Genomic DNA, 19779 nt, shown 5'->3' with positions numbered 1-19779 from the left:
GAGGGCATCCCAGGGGGTCCCTGTGACACGGCTAGGATTTCATGCAGGTTATAAAGGGCAGTGAAATCCACATATCTCTGCCTTTCATGTGTAGCCAGAGTTGCATTAGGAGGTACTTTTTCCCTTTTAGCCTTTCCACAGCGACTTGAGTCCTGTGGGAGGTCATTTTTCTTGTTCAAGTTAACTTTAACTCCACCAGCGCACAAGCAGCTCCACGCTGATTAAACGGGGCAGTTTTTAAAAGTTCCTACTTTTTCTCAGTAACTTGAACGCATCGCTGCACCGCAACTCGTCACCTGCAGAAGGACCGACACAAACAACGTCTCCTCTGCCACCAGAAGCTTGTCGACTCCGGCTGTTTTCCTCTTCACCTGCACGGATCCCTACACAGTGTTGCCCACAAAAGCGCACATTGACCTGATGCGGTCAGCCACATACTAGGTTTAGACCTAATCTTGTTTTTCACTCTGTTAGTACAAACATGCCACACACACAAAGGCCCAAAATACACACATGCACACACAGGAACCAAGGACATGCATTAATGGAGAGATGTGAGAGTGAGGGCGCTGCACATGAACAAGCGCCCCGAGCAGTTGGGGATTAGGTGCATTGCTCAAGGACACTTTGACAGTGCCCAGGAAAGGACTTTGCACCTCTCCAGCTACCAGCCCGAGTTCCACACTTTTAGCAGGACTTGCACCGGCCACCCTCTGGCACCCAAGCCATGTCCCTACAGACTGAGCTACCGTGTACCCTAGGATATAGAATATCCCTAGATATTTATATACCTCAAATTTAAAACTGCCGATTGAATTTTAAGCAAAGCAAAAACCTGTCAAACATTATTGGCAGATCGCCACAAACTGATTCAGGCATTTGTGTTTTCACATGCATCTCCTCTGGGTAATGTGCGGACATTTCCAGGAGTGAGAAAGTACCTGAAGTCAGAATCTACATCACACCTTCACTCATCCACCATTAAACATGAACCAGAGTTTCTCAGTTAGAGACAGCGCGAGAGCGTCTGTCTGTCTGTCTGAAGGTACCTCAGTGTCTCCAGTTTGCAGCGTGGATCCTCGAGTCGAGCATACAGCAGCTTCTCTCCTGGTTCTCCTAAATGATTGTTGCTCAGGTCCAGCTCTCTCAGGTGGGAGGAGCTTAGAGCTGAGGCCAGAGAAGCACAGCCTTCCTGTGTGATCAGACAGCCTGACAGACTACACACACACACACACACACACACACACACACACACACACACACACACACAAAAGAAGTGTTTCTATCTCATGGTGGATTCATGTTGTGTCTCTGTAAATAATATAACACAGAGTACACTCTGGCACTATATTACTAAAAAGATAATTGATTCAGTCAGAGCTCTGATGTCATACTTGTACTGGCTGCCTGGCATAACTTGTTTGTAAAATGTTCACAACCAGCCAAATCATCATCAATCAACTCCAGAAATGTAAAGAAAGTTTACTAAGTTAACCTGTAAGAATTGTTGAATCATTACCTGAGAGTTTGCAGTGTACAGTGTGGACTCTTTAATCCAGCAGAAAGCAGCTCCACTCCTGGATCCTGCAGGTTGTTGTTACTCAGGTCCAGCTCTCTCAGATCAGAGGACTGGGAGCTGAGAACTGAAGCCAGAGCTTCACAACTTTTCTCTGACAGTTTACAGCCACTCAGCCTGAAAGAGAATCACGAGAAAGCAATCACGAACAGTCACTCTTTCATTTTTTCAGAAAGGCTATATTGAAGGTCTAATCTCGAAGATTTCAGTTCAATGCTCTCTGGCTCAACAGAAATTGCAGAATGACACTTCCCAGTTTAACCAGACGTCCACGGTTGGCGCCGGTTGGTTCTTTGGATTTTCACTTCTTGTTGAAGTTGTATCTGTAGTCATCCATCTTTCTTTGTTTGTTCAGCCATAGTAGATTACTGTTTACTCGCAACACTTGCAGAGAGCGGAAAAGCAGCCGCTTAGCTCCGCCTACCCTCTCTGGCAGACCAACCACTGCTGGCTGATGGGAAACGCGTCACTAACTGGGCGCCGCTTGTGATTCTTTACACGAATGTCGCCACAGACACCCAGTCCATAATAATACTATATACTGCAGATGCAAAGGCTTTCATCAGTAGGCTCAAACACCATTGTAGCGATAGATTCTGCGATAGATAGAGACTTAACAGACATTTATTTAAATGGAAATCTTCGAGATTATACCTTTTAAACCTGGATAGTGATGTGTGCACATACAGAGCTTTGTTGGAGGCTTTGACCACTGGCAGCAGCCTCAGAAGAGCCTCCTCTGAAGCAGAGAACTTCTTCAAGTCAAACACGCCCAGATCTTTTTCTGATGACAGTAAGATGAAGACCAGAGCTGACCACTGAGCAGGAGACAGTTTCTCTGTGGAGAGACGTCCTGATCTCAGGGACTGTTGGATCTGCTCCACTAGATCAGTGGTTTTCAAAGTGGGGGCCGCTAGGGGGGCCTCAGGAAATTGGAGGGAAGATAAGAAAAAAAATGCAAAAAAATATATATATATTTTGTCCTGAAACGTACAACTCGTAAACTGCCGTAATCTCGAATTCTCAAATTCAGCTGCAAATTCGGCATGACGACGTCATAACGACATCATAATCTGTGTAGACCTGGCGGTTGTTATCAAGCTGCTCTGCTCCTCAAGCTTGCGTTTAGCTAGCTAGCGCAAAATGGACAGGTTTTGGACAACAAATAGACCGAAGGAGCAGACCAACAGCCCTGCCATGGAGGACTCTGCTGCAAAACCTATGAATTCATGGCCAACTAAAATCCGAAAATAGGAGGCAGCATACATTAAGTATGGCTTTACATCAATACAGAAAAATGATTGCCCGAAAAGCGTCCTCTGTCTGGAGACCCTCTCAAACGAGTGTTTAAAACCTTCAAAACTTCAGCGTCACTTCATGCAAAAACATCCGGCAGAGGCCGATAAAACAGTAGACTTCTTCAGACCTAAGGAAGAGCATTTGGTCAGGCAATCTGCTGCATTCACACAGCAAGCTACCGTGCCCGAGCGGGCCCTGAAGGCATCATTTTTAGCCTCATACCACATTGCTCGTGCTAAAAAAATAGTGAATAAAAGTAAGAAAATACATTCTAAAAGTTGATGTTTCTTTACATATTTTGTAGCATTGTCTGTGGGTTTGGGGGTCCCCGGCCAGAAGCTAATGCTGTTTGGGGGACCTCGGCATGGAAAAGTGTGGGAACCCCTCATTCAGTTCATTCAGACAGTGGGACAGATTGATGCTTTTCTCTGCAGACAGATTCTTGCTGATCGTTGTCTTTATGTACTGGACTGTTTCCTGATTGGTCTGTGAGCTACTTCCTGTCTGTGTCAGCAGACCTCGTAGGAGATTCTGATTGGTCTCTAGTGAAAGACCGAGGAGGAAGCGGAGGAACAAGTCCAGGTGTCCATTTGGACTCTGTAACGCCTTGTCCACAGCACTCTGGTAGAAACACGTTGGATCAGATTTTTTTCTCTTTGCTTTAGACCTCCCGGATTTAGTTGTTTCTTCTGACATCAGATTGACTCCAGAGTTGATGAATGTCAGACTGACATGAAGAGCAGCCAGAAACTCCTGAACGCTCAGATGGATGAAGCAGAACACCTTGTCCTGGTACAGTCCTCTCTCCTCTTTAAAGACCTGTGTGAACACTCCTGAGTACACTGAGGCTGCTCTGATATCGATGCCACACTCTGTCAGGTCTGACTCATAGAAGATCAGGTTTCCTTTCTGCAGCTGCTCAAAAGCCAGTTTTCCCAGAGACTCAATCATCTCCCTGCTCTCTGGACTCCAGTGTTGATCTGTCTCAGCTCCTCCATCATACTTGATGTTCTTCAGTTTGGACTGAACCACCAGGAAGTGGATGTACATCTCAGTCAGGGTCTTGGGCAGCTGTCCTCCCTCTCTGGTCTTCAACACGTCCTCCAGAACTGTCGCAGTGATCCAGCAGAAGACTGGGATGTGGCACATGATGTGGAGGCTTTGGGATGTCTTGATGTGGGAGATGATTCTGTTGGCCTGCTCCTCATCTCTGAATCTCTTCCTGAAGTACTCCTCCTGCTGAGGGTCAGTGAACCCTCTGACCTCTGTCACCATGTCAACACACTGAGGAGGGATCTGATTGGCTGCTGCAGGTCGTGTGGTTATCCAGAGGCGAGCAGAGGGAAGCAGTTTCCCTCTGATGAGGTTTGTCAGCAGCACATCCACTGAGGTGGACTCTGTGACATCAGTCAGGATCTCATTGTTGTGGAAGTCCAGAGGAAGTCGACACTCATCCAGAGCGTGAAAGATGAACACAACCTGGAACTCTTCAAACCTGCAGATTCCTGCTTCTTTGGTTTCAGTGAAGAAGTGATGAACAAGTTCCACCAAGCTGAACTTCTTCTCTTTCAGCACATTCAGCTCTCTGAAGGTGAAGGGAAACATGAACTGTATGTCCTGGTTGGCTTTGCCTTCAGCCCAGTCCAGAGTGAACTTCTGTGTGAAGACTGTTTTCCCAATGCCAGCCACTCCCTTTGTCATCACTGTTCTGATTGGTCCATCTCTTCCAGGTGAGGCTTTAAAGATGTCTTCCTGTCTGATGGTTGTTTCTGGTCTGTCTGGTTTCCTGGATGCTGATTTGATCTGTCTGACCTCATGTTCATCATTGACCTCTCCAGTCCCTCCCTCTGTGATGTAGAGCTCTGTGTAGATCTGATTCAGAAGGGTTGGGTTTCCAGCTTTAGTGACCCCCTCAAACACACACTGGAACTTCTGCTTCAGGTTAGACTTGAGTTTCTGTCGGCACTCTGCAGCAACAGTTCCTGAATGAACAAACAACAAATGATGTCAATAAGTGGATCCTGCAGATCTTAATAAAGTGTGGCTGTGCAGTTTGACTTCGTCCTCAGCTTTTTCAGCTCATTAGGGACGATCATGATCTGATCTGATACAGATCTGTGCAACATGTTAAAGCAGCGTTTGGAAATGTCCAAAAAAACCTGTAATCTGTAAAAGCTCTCTTACTGCTCTGCAGACAGTCAGCCAGCTCCTCCTGCTTCATTCTCCTCAGGAAGTGCACAGTGATCTTCAGAAATGCCTCTCTGCTGCTCCTCCTCTGCTCCTCCTCCTTACTGTCCAGAACCTCCTCGTCCTCCTCCTGAATCTCTAGGCATGCTGGGGAATCCGGACTCAGACCCCTCTTGATCTTCTTCAGCTCACGTTTCACAAATGTGACGATGTTCTCCTCCAGCAGCTGGAACAGAATAAGAAACATTTAAACTGGTAGAACACAACAACAGATTCATCAGTCAGTCTGAGGGCAGCATGGAGACGGATGCTACACACCATAAATGTGGAGTCCAGGTCGGCTTGATGCTGCTGGGCTGACTGATCTCTGTGAACCTCTGAGCTCTCCTGCTGAACTCTGTGGAGGAAACATCAAGTTTAAGGACATTTACTGACACAGATTACAAAAGGTGTTCTGACATGAGTATGAAATTACAGAGCATGAATGTAGGTCATATGTTAATAGCTTTAGTACATTCTTACCTTCCATCAGCAGGTTGGTCACCTTTAAAGTCAACAGGTCGACCCATAGACCAGTCACTCTTCAGGGACTCACAGCTGGGTCCAGGAGAGTCTGGTCTCTGCTTCTGCGTCCTGATACAAACATTATTAGTTACAGTGAGCTGTTGTTGACCTGTTCAGCAGCAGGTGTGACCGTCAGAAAACTGAAGCTGGAGAAAGTCTAACTCCTCCTTTAACTTGTCTGATTAATTCAAAAGTGAAATGAATTATTGATAATACCTTAGTGGGGAATTCAATATAGGACTGCACAGCTTTTGCGCCCTAAACCTGTGCAAATAAGAAAAGAGGCTCTGCCTCATTCTCCAAGCACACGCAGAGGGTCAAATGCACCCCAGAGTGTGCTGCAGAGCAAACAGCGTCTCTGCTCCCGTGCTGTGTGCACGTATTTAAATGAATCATGATTCAGACATTCGCGCCCAAAAATTGGGTCCTTTCTATGTAAATGAGCCTCGTGGCAAAACGCACCTAATTCAGAAACAAAAGCACTAACGGCAACGCGCAGTAAGAGTAATATTATAGTCTGCAGAGAGCTGGTGGTAACTGCTGTGCAGTATTATAGGGCTGTCACGCTCTGTGTTTACACTGATCACGATCAAAAATGTGTTTGTCTGTAAAAACATCCGTGAATGCACCTGTGAATAATATATTTTCATCATTATTATAGTCAGGAGACCAGTCAGTGCGGGGCTGTGCAAGGCATGGACACACGGCCACATTGTTCCCCGCGTGAAGACGGACTGGAGCCATTACGCATGATATGGATTATTTTTTGGACTAGCTGCTATTGCGCTTGTTTAAAAAATGAAGTTGCATTAAAGACAGTGATGCTCACATGTTAATAGCTTTAGTACATTCTTACCTTCCATCAGCAGGTTGGTCTCCTTTAAAGTCAATTAAGCGACCAATAGACCGGTCACTCTGCAGGGACACACAGCTGGGTCCAGGAGAGTCTGGTCTCTGCTTCTGCGTCCTGATACAAACAAACAACATTATTAGTTACAGTGAGCTGTTGTTCACCTGTTCAGCAGCAGGTGTGACAGTGAGTGTGAGTGAAGTCAGTGCTGAGCTGTGAAATGGACAGTTTGGGTGCATCTTATTACATTAATCCTTCCTCCTTAACATCCTTTCTCCTCCGCTGACCCGGATATCCTTCCCCCTCCGCCATGATGGAGGATCTGCGTATTTCTTAAATACACCTGGAGGAGACAAGGAGAGGAGAGAAGAGGCTTTAGGAGGAGAGAAGAGCGAGGATACACAGGTGGATCCTACGTGGAAGTGTTTTAACTGAAGATGTGAGCTGATTCTTTTTTGACACAGTTTGTGTGAGGAGCAGAAATCCTGCTAACAGCTGACTGATCAGGTATCTCAGGGTTTAATGACTTAATGAGTTTACAGGAGGAAGAACTGCTGTTTAACATGTCAATATTTTACACACATTCTGATCTACAGTTCATGTTCTAATAAAGATCCCTGGACCACAGTGACGTGTGCAGTTTGTAACGTGTGTGTAAAGATTACGGATTCAAGTCGTGTAACAGTCAGAAATGAGCCGTTATGAACCAATCAGAAAGGAGAGCTGACATCACAAACTCTGCCCGGCAACAGTTTAACTGGAGCCGTGCCAACAGTTGAGTTAGCCCGACAACATTTCTACACTTCTTCTAATAACTTCCTTCAACATTCAGCCTGTGAGTCACCAGGAGCCATGTGGGCTGAAAGAGGAGCAGAAGAAGAAGCAGGTGTGTCTTCGTTGAATGGACTTGTAACGTCTTTATTTCAACTCCGTCTGAACGTGTTGTTCTGCTCAAACGTCTCACTTTGTTCTGACATCAATCAAGTTTGATCCAATCAAAGGAGGCTTCATTTTAGTCACTTTAGTTAGAACTTCAAATTGTTACTCTGGACATACATAAACAGCAACAATCAATGTTGTTGTTTATTTGGTTGCAACGACTTCACGTGTGATTGATATCCTGTGACTCCTGTCACTGTTTCAGTGCTCTGACTCAACGAGGAGAGCGGGCGGACGGCCGAACATCTGGAGCGGACATCTCTGCAGAGTCCTTAATTGCAACTTCAGGACACGTTATAGAAATCTGAAGAAGCGGCGGCAATAATAAATGTATGTAGCGGCAACACTGCAATCATAATCTTTCTCATCATTTTTTATTTTAGTTTGTTGTGGATTAACATGACAAACAAGATAGTGACATTGAACAGAAAAAAACAAACCGACAAAAAAAAATAAAAAAATAAAATAAAATAAAATAAAATAAACCAATAGTTTAGAAAATGTGTTTCTACTTTTCTTTTACCGTGGTGTCGACAACCCTACTTCAGATATATTCCCTCTTGTGATTTTGTTTATATATTGATCTCCTAATCTTGCTGCACCCCACACAAGAGGAGCTTCGTTGCTTCCTTCATCGTCTCCTTTAAGGAGACACTGGACAACACATTACAGAAGGAGACAAGAAAATAATGACCCATAATTCCTTGGAACACTCGACCTTTTTATTTTATCGAGGTTCAACGCTCACGGGTTCTTTTAGAAGAAAAGAAAACCTATAACCTTTTTAATCAAAAATGTAAACAGGTATCAGAGAAAATATCAAGATGAAATAAGTTTCACCCTTTTTAATAGGTATTGACAGGCTACTCAGGTGATTAGAGCAATATGCGTCACTCACAGAAATATGCTTCACCCAGCTCAATGCGACAAATAAAAATGTAATTACAACAACAATAACTCTCTAAATCAGTCCAATATATATTCACAACCAACTAAAAGTCCAAATCTAACGAAATATGAACTTAATTGAACGAAAGTTCACTCGAATAGTCACTTTTGGTCCTTCTTTTCCCACCCCGAAAACAAACAATAAATCCGTCGATGCCGTCGCCCGTTTGTCCCCAAAACAAAAATCCTTCAGTTCGCTCACAAAACCAAATATAATCCACAAAAAACGATCGAGCGCGACTGGTACCAGTATTCAAAATCCAGACAACAAAGGAAAGATCTCACCAAGAATCCGGAGGAAGAGTAATCCCAAAGTCTTTGTTCTTGTTGCCTCATGCTGCGTTCAGCCGCGGGAGATGCCGGAACGGAGAGCTCGAATAATATTCCTTTAACTTTCCCTCACAGTACATTCAAAAGTCAATTCCTTCATTACATTTTTCCACAATTTGAATAGACTGTGTCGTAAAGGGCAGCTGCAGACTCTCGCCTGACGCTCACCAATTCAACCCTGCCGCGCCGAATCTCCTCCTTCGTCTACGTCACACCCCCCTTTATCACCTCGGCACAGACATACCTCTTAACTGGCACATACCCACATCCTTTTAACTTACAGTGGACAGTTTAATTTTCATAGCACTAAAAGGCAAAACAAACATTATCACTCTTAGTGTCTTAGTTTTAATACCCTTCTAATGACCATTCATTTGACACTTTTTTCTTCAATGTGGCTCTGTCACATCCTTGTGACAGCAATAAAACTTCATGTGGATTAATATAAGAGGAGGGTGGCAAATATTCTAAATATGACTCAAAGTCGGATCAAATTATCAATAAATCATAGCTCATATTGTAGTGTAATTTAAACTGTAAACTGTACTTGTATCTACTTTAAGTTAATATAGATTAGTGCCTTTTAAAGTGTAAAACCCACGTGCCTCTATGACGTGATATTTCTTCTGTTTAATGACGTTTACGAGGCTTATATCGAAAATAAGATTATTTTGCCCGTCATATGATCAATGAATAAATAATCATCTGCGACGGTGGAGTGTGTTAGATCGCAGTTTAGTGTGCTTCACACATTACTTAAAGCTCATAGTAAGACAGAACAAGAGTAGACTACAGTCATATTAATACAAATAAATTAAAGATAATAATTCAAAGTTCAAAGTTTGCAACACTTGCCACCCTTTCCCCCTCCCATTTTGTCTGTGAATATTCAGTCTTTGTTTACTTTCACCAGTTATTTGAATAATTAACAACTTAATAATTAAAACAGAGAAAAGTGTCACTCACCAAAGCTTCAACACGGAGAACAGATCTGCGTCACAACCACAGAAAGTGAAAGTAAAAAGTCCTGACGCAGGAAACAGTCTGATGGCTCGTTCTGTTTCCTGCTCGTCTTTCTGTCGGCCCTCAGACATCATGTTTATGTTCCACATGTTTCAGTCCTACTGTTGTCCTACAACAACGTACGATATTATAGTTCTTCTATTTCCATGTTTGTTGTGATGTAAAATGACCTCTTGTTTTATAGTAAACAACATTTCTCCTCCTTCCAAATCAAGTGTTTTAATGTTCTAACTTCCTGCTCCTCACTGCAGCTGGTTTCCATCATCCTCTAAGTCCTCTAGTTTGTGATTCATTTCATCCAAAGTATCAACAACCGTCTGACTCTGAGCATATTTATTCATTAGATGGCAGTTTCTTTGAGGTGGACATTTTTGTCCTTAAGGGAACAAGTTGGTTTGTTTTTGTTTTTTAATAGTACACTGTAAAAATAAATATATAAATATATATATCTTTTTTTCCCATTGTGTTAATTAGATATTTTTTAAGGTAAGTCAGGTAAGTTTTGAAAATGTATAATGTTTTGGTTTTAATGAACAGGACTGAAGCTACTGAAAAGATTTCGTTCAGTGAAAGTGGAAACAAATATTGATGAATAAATTTGATGGCAGTTTTTAGACGCAGACATGTTTGTCTGCTAACAGTCTCAGAGGAACTTTTTGTTACTGAAGCATAAAGGTTAACGTACTTTATGTTAATTAAGCAATGGAAACTTAAAATGCAAAAACACTGTACCATTATGGAGTCACCATTTTGGTATTGTGCTGCTACAGCTTATGTTCCCAGGGTTTCATCACTTCACCGGTCTGTCCTGAAGTCGGTCAAAAGGCCTTTTCTTACTCTGCCCCATCAACCTGAACACACGGCGACAGAGTTTAAAGCTGTCCGGCTTAATTCCCCGCTTGATACCGCTTGTCTCAATTACCTGTTTAAATAAAGGCTCAATAAAATTAAATAACAAATAAGGAATATATACTAATAACAAATACTTTAATGCTTAAAATAAACGACTCCTTCATTCCAGGAGGTTTCTCCACAATGGTACAATGTTGCCTGAAGGCAACATTCAGACATGCAGTCTTATGAAAAGAGTTTTTTTTATGTTGGAACATTTCAAATGGCACAGATTGTAACTATAGACTGTATAAAAAGATGGCCGACACAAGTGAAGCCAAACCCTGTCTGTCGCCCCCTGCTGACTGGCTGCAGTATAGCTCATAAAGCCCGCCTCCTCCATGTTAACAGATGGGACATGAGTCAAACTATAAAATCTAAATACACGTCAAATATGAGAAAGTTTACTTTTAATTAGTCATTTAATGCTATAAAAAGGGGGTGTGGCCTCATGATTGACAGCTCTGTGGACAAATGGGGCTCCTGCAGCGTCCTGTTCCCGAGCAGCAGAGTAGAGGAGGAACGGCGAGAGGAGACGTAACTAACACTAACACTACAGTCAGTGAGCTTTACATATTTGTGAACCTCAGCCTCACACAAGAAGTTGTTCTGCTGTTAAACACGCCAGCGTGCGGGATCTATATATACAGTCACTGATTGTAACCTGCTGAGGCTATCAAGTATTTTCCATGTTTGTTAAATTTATATACGTTTTGTTCACATTTAAAACAATAACTCTCTTTTTTCATTACTTACAATTATGGCACAGAGTTGCCTCACGGCAACGCACCCCAAAAAGTACCCTGAAAACGTTTGTGGGGGGTCCTTTTTAGATTAAGAATATTTGGTCGATTTTATGACCAAAACAACACTTTTTTCATCATCATGTGAACCATGGAGGGTTAACTGGTCAACCCCTACTCTTTAGGTCCATCAGTCTCTGTTTCATTTCATCAAAAGTAACAACAACCTGATCAGCTGACTTGATGATGGCGTCTGTTAACTTTTGATCCTCCTCAGGTGCGGCAGTGACTCTGAAGAAGCTCACAATGAGCCTCGGCAGGTCACCAATCATCTGCTTTAGATCTACAGCTACATCCAAAACTTGTTCAGTCTCTGCTCTCAGTTCAGCCACTCGTCTCAGAGTCCTCTGAAACTCCTCCATCCCTTCCAGAGTTTGCTCTGCCTGACCTTCAGAGGATTCCTCCTCCAGCTTCTCACACGTCATCAGTATGTCCTCCAGGGTTTCCTTCAGCGGATCAACAAGCTTCATGAACTCTGTTCCCAGCCCTTTTACGGCCTTTGCACTTCCGTTTTCTATGATTCTTTTTGATAGCTTTGCACCAACGACAACAGCCCCTCCTACTGCTACTGCTGCCCCTGCTGCTAACAAGCTGCCCACCCCCACTGTTGCCAGAGCCAAAATGATCCAGACTGCAGCGACTCCCACTCCTCCAACAACGGTTCCTGTTGTTCTGACTTTATCTGTTTTTCTCTGCATCTCTTTTACTACCCCCTTCATCTTTGTTACCATCGCTCTCATCCTGTTTTCACTGCTTCTAAATCCTTGAATGAATGAATCTGAATGTTTGATGAGATTCTTCATTAATTCAGACATATCAGGAGGCATGTCTTTGCTCCCTCTCCTTCTTCTTCTTCCCTGTGGTGGCTCCATGTTTCTGGAAGCTTCCTGCAGAGTCTGATGAACAAACTGACCTTTCCACGTGGTCAGCTCTCTGTGGAGACAGAAACACACAGGTGATCACATGACTGTGTGAGACACACCTTCTCTCAGGTGTGACTGACTGTTGGCTCCGCCTCCATTGACATCTAACCTGCAGCTCGTGATTTTAGTAACGTTCCTGTTCATCAAATGCTGAAACTGAGAAATGTAATTGTTTTATGTTTTAACACGTTTCAGAGAAGTTTTGTTTTATTTTCCTTGTCTCTTCTCCCACTTGGTTCTATTCTCAGGAAGCACGGCTTTCTATTCCACTGTTATGCTGATGACAGCCAGATCTATGTCCCCCTTAAAAAGGCTGATTCATGCTCCCTTAAGCCACTGTTAAATTGTTTAGATGATGTCAAGGCCTGGATGGCTCTAAACTTTTTACATTTTAATGAAAAAAAGACTGAAGTGATGGTCTTTGGTGGCACCTCTGTTACCCCCCCAGTCGCCAAACCTGTTGTAAATGATCTGGGGGTAAAGGTGGACGCAGAACTTAAGCTGGACAGCCAGATTAAAGCTGTGGTGCAAACAGGCTTTTTCCAGTTAAGGCAGCTGGCAAAGATAAAACCGTTTCTCCAGAGACAGCACTTTGAAACAGTAATTCACGCCTTTGTGACGACTCGGCTAGACTACTGTAATGCACTTTACATGGGGATCAGTGGATCCTCCATCGCACGTCTTCAACTGGTACAGAACACACCACAGAACCACGTGACATCAGTCACAAAGTGCGGTCGAGTTCTCTGAGCAGCGCCGTCGTCGACTGAGGGAGTAACTTCTTTCGACTTCTCGACCGCACTCTGGAGCGAGAGCCACGTAACATATGGCCTCACCCTTTAATTGGAAGTTTGCAACACTTGCCACCCTTCCCCCCTCCCATTTCGTCTGTGAATATTCAGTCTGTGTTTACTTTCACCAGTTATTTTAATAATTAACACCTAAGTTTCGTGTCTGATGTGGACAGCCTCCCCCTCCTCCCTGGTTAGCATTAGCATTGTTAGCATGGTGAAATACAGACGCAGCTCTCTCCCTGTATCGAGCAGAGGAAGGAGCAGTGGTCTGATCCCAGCACACTATCTGCTCTCAGAGCAGCCAGTGAGCCCGGTTGCTAACTGTTAGCATCCAGCTGTTGTTACACTTGAATTAATCTGAGAGTCTTTAAAACAGAGAAAAGTGTCACTTACCAAAGCTTCAACACGGAGAACAGATCTGCGTCACAAGAAAGTGAAAGTAAAAAGTCCTGAAGCAGGAAACAGTCTGATGGCTCGTTCTGCTTAAAGCAGCCTCCTTAAGTGCACTCAAACATTGCAGCAAGTCTCGTTAGTTAAAAATAGTTATCCGTGTTGAAATCCGCAGAATAAAAGCTACTTAGCGAACTAACCGAGGTGCCATAAGGTGATATTATGATGTGTTCAAGGTCGGCTCAGAAAAATGACCATTACGCGACGGTGAACGAAAAAAGTCATCATGGTGTGTTCAAATGCAAATTCTAGAAAAAGAAAATGTAGGTAGGCAACAATAATATAGTTGTATAGTGAACTTTAATGATCAAATTAAAGCAAATATTTAAACTGATGTAAAACGTAATTTTATACAGTAATAATCACTTTAACATGGAGTCATTTATAAAGTAATTCAATAACTTTTTAGTCAAGTAACTGGTAACTTGCATGGATGAGGGGTATTTTACAAAGGCAATGTATCGTGATTAATCAAAGCCTAAAACTGATTAACCAGATTACATTTAATCGACTGACAGCACTCAGTTTTAGTTTTTCATTTTGCCAAGTTATCAAAACAAGTATTGTGAATCATTGACATAAAAAAAATCATTTTTACTTTTTCCTTTGTACTGAAGTAAATTTCAGAGCGTGTACTTTTTTACTTTCACTTGAGTAAAGGAGTTGAATCAGTACTTCTACTTTTACCAGAGTCTTTTTTCACACAAGTATCAGGACTTCTACTTAAGGACAGAGTGTGAGCACTTTTGCCACCTCTGCAGTGATTGATTGAACAGAAAGTTCGCCATCGATTTAGACGGCTAGCAGAGGTTTACAGTCAGCTACCATTTGCTAACTTCAATTAGCCAACTGTAGTACTCAGTGTGCGAAATACGGTACAGTTCCATTTACGATGGATTCTGTGTGTGGAATTAGTGTTGTGTGTGCATAGAGTAAGGAGAGAGGAAAAGGGGAGGTGATAAGAAGAAGGACAAATAGATTAAAATAAATATATTGGTAGATTCCTGATATTGTATGTTTAACTAAATGTAATAGTGGTAGTGTGAGGTAGGACTGGTCGCAGGTAAGAGGCAGATCTCATGTTTGAATGTATATTTGATATATTATATTATGTTATATTATATGTTATATTTCTTATACGGTTCACGATGTTTGAATACCTTTTTAATTGAAGACTGTTTTCTAGGGGCTCATTTGGGGTCAAAGTGTTCTGTTCATCTTAAAATGTAAAATAAAACAGTTAATCAGCTGATTCAATTTGTCTTATCAAATTAGCCCATTGTTTTCATTCCTATTTGTGCTGGTCAATTATGAACAGTATGAAAAATTGAACTGGTTTTTAAATAGCAAAAATAATTGGGTGGGGCCGAGGGGGCGAGGGGCCGAGGGGGTGAAACTACAACATTTTGAGTCACTGCGGCCTGAACAGATGAAATCTCACTCTGAGCTTTTGATGAAACCTGAGAGGTCTGTTTATGTTCCACATGTTTCAGTCCTACTGCTCATACTGACATTATTATCACTGTCTGTCTCTCTGTCTGTCTGTGTCTACATAATAATTGATCAGTGATCTGAAGAATCCGATTAAACAGACACACGAGATGTGTTCTTCTGTGTAGTCTCCGAACAGGCAAACGTATCAAATAACCAACATACATGTGGAACATGACAGTAAAAACTCTGCTCAGCACAGACTGGAGCAGCAGCAGGCAGGCAGCAGTGACTGTAGTTACACAGCCGGTCCACACGAGGGCGCTGCTGTCACACTGCTGCATTAACAGGTGTGTTCTCACAGGGAGGTGAGGGCAGGGCGTCCTGGAGGGTCAACATGGAGTCACGCATTGATTGTGAAGTTATGAAGGAGCGGGGGATCATGGGAGTTGCTGTCCACATGTTGGGAACTACGAAAATGCAGAAATCAGCAGATAATCTGAGAGAAAGTTTGAACACTGCTGCCTGGAGTTTGTTTTATTCTGTGTTGGACTCAAAGTTGCGTTTTAAGAAACCAACGTCTCACAATAACACAACAAGATCGATGCAGCAAAAGCAGCAGCAGCTCCTGTGTGCTGTGAGGTTAAATGACTGCTTTTGTGAATGGAGTCTGGTGTGTTTGAAGAGAGCGACGTGACGTCTGTTTGTGGTTTACAGGAAGCAGAAAGGTCTGTCTCTGAAGGGATCCTGTCTGTCATGTTGAATTAAATTAAAGCCTGTCACAGACAAAAACAGTTCTAAACCTGTTCTTACCTTTTTGTCTTTTAGAGCCCAAAATATGTTTATAAAGTTCCATGTTTCAAAAAGAAGTCCCCTGAAGTCATCCTGTCGTTCTTCAGACAAACAGAGAACTTTAGTGTAATCAGCCAACTCCAACGATTTCAGTGAGACATCAATCAAAACTGTATTACAGAGTCAAGGTCCAGATAAAAGACGGGACAATACACAGAACGACAACTCATGAGGACACAAGTGTTCCCGCGTCTGCAGAGCTGGGATTGGTAGCGAGTCGTTCTACATCTGATGTTTGACAGAACCAAGAGGATTTCATTCTCTGAGGCATCGAGCCCACAAATACATTTCTACATACAATCTCTTCAGACCGCTTGGAAAGCCCTGACTCGAGCAGCCACAAACATTTCACTTTCACTTGTGACTCAAATTGGCAGAGAGATCTGTTTAGGCTGCAGAATGTGATTGAAATTCAAATATCAATATTTGGCGGCAGCGATACGATAACTGGATCACACCAGTCAGGACGACGATATTTTGTCCCACCCCTAAAGAACAGGTGAATCACCACACGGAACGAGTGTTTATTGGTGTTTTATTTACAGCATGTTGTTTATTTACACTCTGACACGTTAACAAACAAGAGAAATCATTTCAACACAAGTTCAATGAAACAAGTTAACAAGAGAAAATTATTAGAAACCATCAGAATAAAAAGAACGTTTGTATCAAACACAAATTATTGTGCAAAAGGACTTAAAACAGTAAAAATAACAACTTTATACATTTAATCAACAATAAAAAAGGAAACAATATGATTTATAAATGACATTAAAATATTAAACTACTATTATTAAAATAGTGTTATTGAATATTATCTCCAGATTTAACAAAACTGAACAAAGAGTGTATGAAACCACAACAACAACAACGTACGATATTATAGTTCTTCTATTTCCATGTTTGTTGTGATGTAAAATGACCTCTTGTTTTATAGTAAACAACATTTCTCCTCCTTCCAAATCAAGTGTTTTAATGTTCTAACTTCCTGCTCCTCACTGCAGCTGGTTTCCATCATCCTCTAAGTCCTCTAGTTTGTGATTCATTTCATCCAAAGTATCAACAACCGTCTGACTCTGAGCATATTTATTCATTAGATGGCAGTTTCTTTGAGGTGGACATTTTTGTCCTTAAGGGAACAAGTTGGTTTGTTTTTGTTTTTTAATAGTACACTGTAAAAATAAATATATATATATATATATCTTTTTCTCCCATTGTGTTAATTAGATATTTTTTAAGGTAAGTCAGGTAAGTTTTGAAAATGTATAATGTTTTGGTTTTAATGAACAGGACTGAAGCTACTGAAAAGATTTCGTTCAGTGAAAGTGGAAACAAATATTGATGAATAAATTTGATGGCAGTTTTTAGACGCAGACATGTTTGTCTGCTAACAGTCTCAGAGGAACTTTTTGTTACTGAAGCATAAAGGTTAACGTACTTTATGTTAATTAAGCAATGGAAACTTAAAATGCAAAAACACTGTACCATTATGGAGTCACCATTTTGGTATTGTGCTGCTACAGCTTATGTTCCCAGGGTTTCATCACTTCACCGGTCTGTCCTGAAGTCGGTCAAAAGGCCTTTTCTTACTCTGCCCCATCAACCTGAACACACGGCGACAGAGTTTAAAGCTGTCCGGCTTAATTCCCCGCTTGATACCGCTTGTCTCAATTACCTGTTTAAATAAAGGCTCAATAAAATTAAATAACAAATAAGGAATATATACTAATAACAAATACTTTAATGCTTAAAATAAACGACTCCTTCATTCCAGGAGGTTTCTCCACAATGGTACAATGTTGCCTGAAGGCATCATTCAGACATGCAGTCTTATGAAAAGAGTTTTTTTTATGTTGGAACATTTCAAATGGCACAGATTGTAACTATAGACTGTATAAAAAGATGGCTGACACAAGTGAAGCCAAACCCTCTCTGTCGCCCCCTGCTGACTGGCTGCAGTATAGCTCATAAAGCCCGCCTCCTCCATGTTAACAGATGGGACATGAGTCAAACTATAAAATCTAAATACACGTCAAATATGAGAAAGTTTACTTTTAATTAGTTATTTAATGCTATAAAAAGGGGGTGTGGCCTCATGATTGACAGCTCTGTGGACAAATGGGGCTCCTGCAGCGTTCTGTTCCCGAGCAGCAGAGTAGAGGAGGAACGGCGAGAGGAGACGTAACTAACACTAACACTACAGTCAGTGAGCTTTACATATTTGTGAACCTCAGCCTCACACAAGAAGTTGTTCTGCTGTTAAACACGCCAGCGTGCGGGATCTATATATACAGTCACTGATTGTAACCTGCTGAGGCTATCAAGTATTTTCCATGTTTGTTAAATTTATATACGTTTTGTTCACATTTAAAACAATAACTCTCTTTTTTCATTACTTACAATTATGGCACAGAGTTGCCTCACAGCAACGCACCCCAAAAAGTACCCTGAAAACGTTTGTGGGGGGTCCTTTTTAGATTAAGAATATTTGGTCGATTTTATGACAAAAACAACACTTTTTTCATCATCATGTGAACCATGGAGGGTTAACTGGTCAACCCCTACTCTTTAGGTCCATCAGTCTCTGTTTCATTTCATCAAAAGTAACAACAACCTGATCAGCTGACTTGATGATGGCGTCTGTTAACTTTTGATCCTCCTCAGGTGCGGCAGTGACTCTGAAGAAGCTCACAATGAGCCTCGGCAGGTCACCAATCATCTGCTTTAGATCTACAGCTACATCCAAAACTTGTTCAGTCTCTGCTCTCAGTTCAGCCACTCGTCTCAGAGTCCTCTGAAACTTCTCCATCCCTTCCAGAGCGCGCTCGGCCTGACCTTCAGAGGATTCCTCCTCCAGCTTCTCACACGTCGTCTGTATGTCCTCCAGGGTTTCCTTCAGCGGCTCAACAAGCTTCATGAACTCTGTTCCCAGCTCTTCTACGGCCTTTGCACTTCCGCGTTCTATGAATCTTTTTCTTATGTTTGTACCAACGACAGCAGCACCTCCTGCTGCTGCTGCTGCTACTAACAAGCCCAACCCCCCGGTTGCCAGACCCAGAATTAACCCGGCTGCAACAGCAGATACAAATCCTCCAAGTCTGACTTTATCTGCTGTGCGCTGCGTCTCTTCTACTTCATCAGCGATCTCCTTTATCTTTGTTACAATCGCTCTCATCCTGTTTTCACTGCTTCCAAATCCGTGAATGAATGAATCTGAATGTTCACTGAGATTGTTCATTAATTCGGACAGATCAGGAGGCTCGTCTTTGCTCATTCTTCTTCTTCTTCTTCCCTGTGGTGGCTCCATGTTTCTGGAAGCTTCCTGCAGAGTCTGATGAACAAACTGACCTTTCCACGTGGTCAGCTCTCTGTGGAGACAGAAACACACAGGTGATCACATGACTGTGTGAGACACATCTTCTCTCAGGTGTGACTGACTGTTGGCTCCGCCTCCATTGACATCTAACCTGCAACTCGTGATTTTAGTAACGTTCCTGTTTATCAAATGTTGAAACTGAGATATATCATCATTTTTGGAAACTTATTTTGAATTTGATGGCAGCAACACGTTTCAGAGAAGTTGGGACAGCGGCGACAAAAGACTGGAAAAGGTGTGAAATGCTGAAAACACCTGAAGATCTCACAAGTAATTAGATTAACAGGCAACAGGTCAGGAACATGAGTGGGTATAAAGAGAGCATCCCAGAGAGGCTGAGTCTGTCTGAAGACGGAGAGGGGTTCACCAGATGAATTACCAGGTGAAGTCAAATAAAAACACAAGCTGTCGTCCTCTGCTGCTCACAGGAAGTCCTCACAGATCAAAATACACGCCCCATACATTTTTCTCCAACATGGTTTCTGTCATTATAGTTAGTTCTTATCGTGCTGATTCACGTCCAAGTGTTCATTTTTCTGACAA

The 19779-nt window shown here is 42.3% G+C and overlaps 2 protein-coding genes across 3 annotated transcripts in view; both read right to left on the bottom strand.

Moving 5' to 3' along the window:
- LOC138600540 (NACHT, LRR and PYD domains-containing protein 12-like) overlaps positions 1-19779 on the bottom strand; it is a 154961-nt gene that overhangs the window by 26247 nt on the left and 108935 nt on the right. The window contains exon 11 of the mRNA XM_069671983.1: positions 1520-1693. Within this exon, the coding sequence (XP_069528084.1) occupies positions 1520-1693 (174 nt within the window). The remainder of the gene's footprint in view (positions 1-1519; positions 1694-19779) is intronic.
- On the bottom strand, positions 2550-13748 carry LOC138600545 (protein NLRC3-like). 2 transcript variants are annotated; one of them, XM_069671991.1, is made up of 6 exons: positions 13521-13748; positions 6724-6819; positions 5585-5695; positions 5381-5459; positions 5060-5288; positions 2550-4857 (listed from the first exon to the last, which is right to left on the bottom strand). In XM_069671991.1, exons 2-6 carry the CDS (start codon positions 6786-6788, stop codon positions 3215-3217), a joined length of 2127 nt encoding a protein of 708 aa, XP_069528092.1. In that variant the 5' UTR covers positions 6789-6819; positions 13521-13748; the 3' UTR covers positions 2550-3214. The 2 variants fall into 2 exon arrangements, with proteins under 2 accessions (XP_069528092.1, XP_069528091.1); XM_069671990.1 differs by lacking the exon at positions 13521-13748 and adding an exon at positions 9660-9696.

The sequence above is a fragment of the Semicossyphus pulcher genome, unplaced genomic scaffold (assembly GCF_022749685.1).
Source record: "Semicossyphus pulcher isolate SPU_LCO1_2020_fin unplaced genomic scaffold, fSemPul1.0.p SCAF_21, whole genome shotgun sequence".
Classification (NCBI taxonomy): Eukaryota; Metazoa; Chordata; class Actinopteri; order Labriformes; family Labridae; genus Semicossyphus; species Semicossyphus pulcher.
The sequence above is the reverse complement of the archived record's forward strand: the minus strand, read 5'-3'. Positions and strand labels throughout refer to the sequence as shown.

Excerpts from the sequence above, each read along its gene's own strand:
- LOC138600545 (XM_069671991.1), bottom strand. The coding sequence starts at position 6,788 with ATGGCGGAGGGGGAAGGATATCCGGGTCAGCGGAGGAGAAAGGATGTT. Across the intron at positions 5,696-6,723 it reads GTTAAGGAGGAAGGATTAAT|GACGCAGAAGCAGAGACCAG; the intron begins GTAATAAGATGC and ends TGTTTGTATCAG. Across the intron at positions 5,289-5,380 it reads ACCTGGACTCCACATTTATG|CTGCTGGAGGAGAACATCGT; the intron begins GTGTGTAGCATC and ends ATTCTGTTCCAG.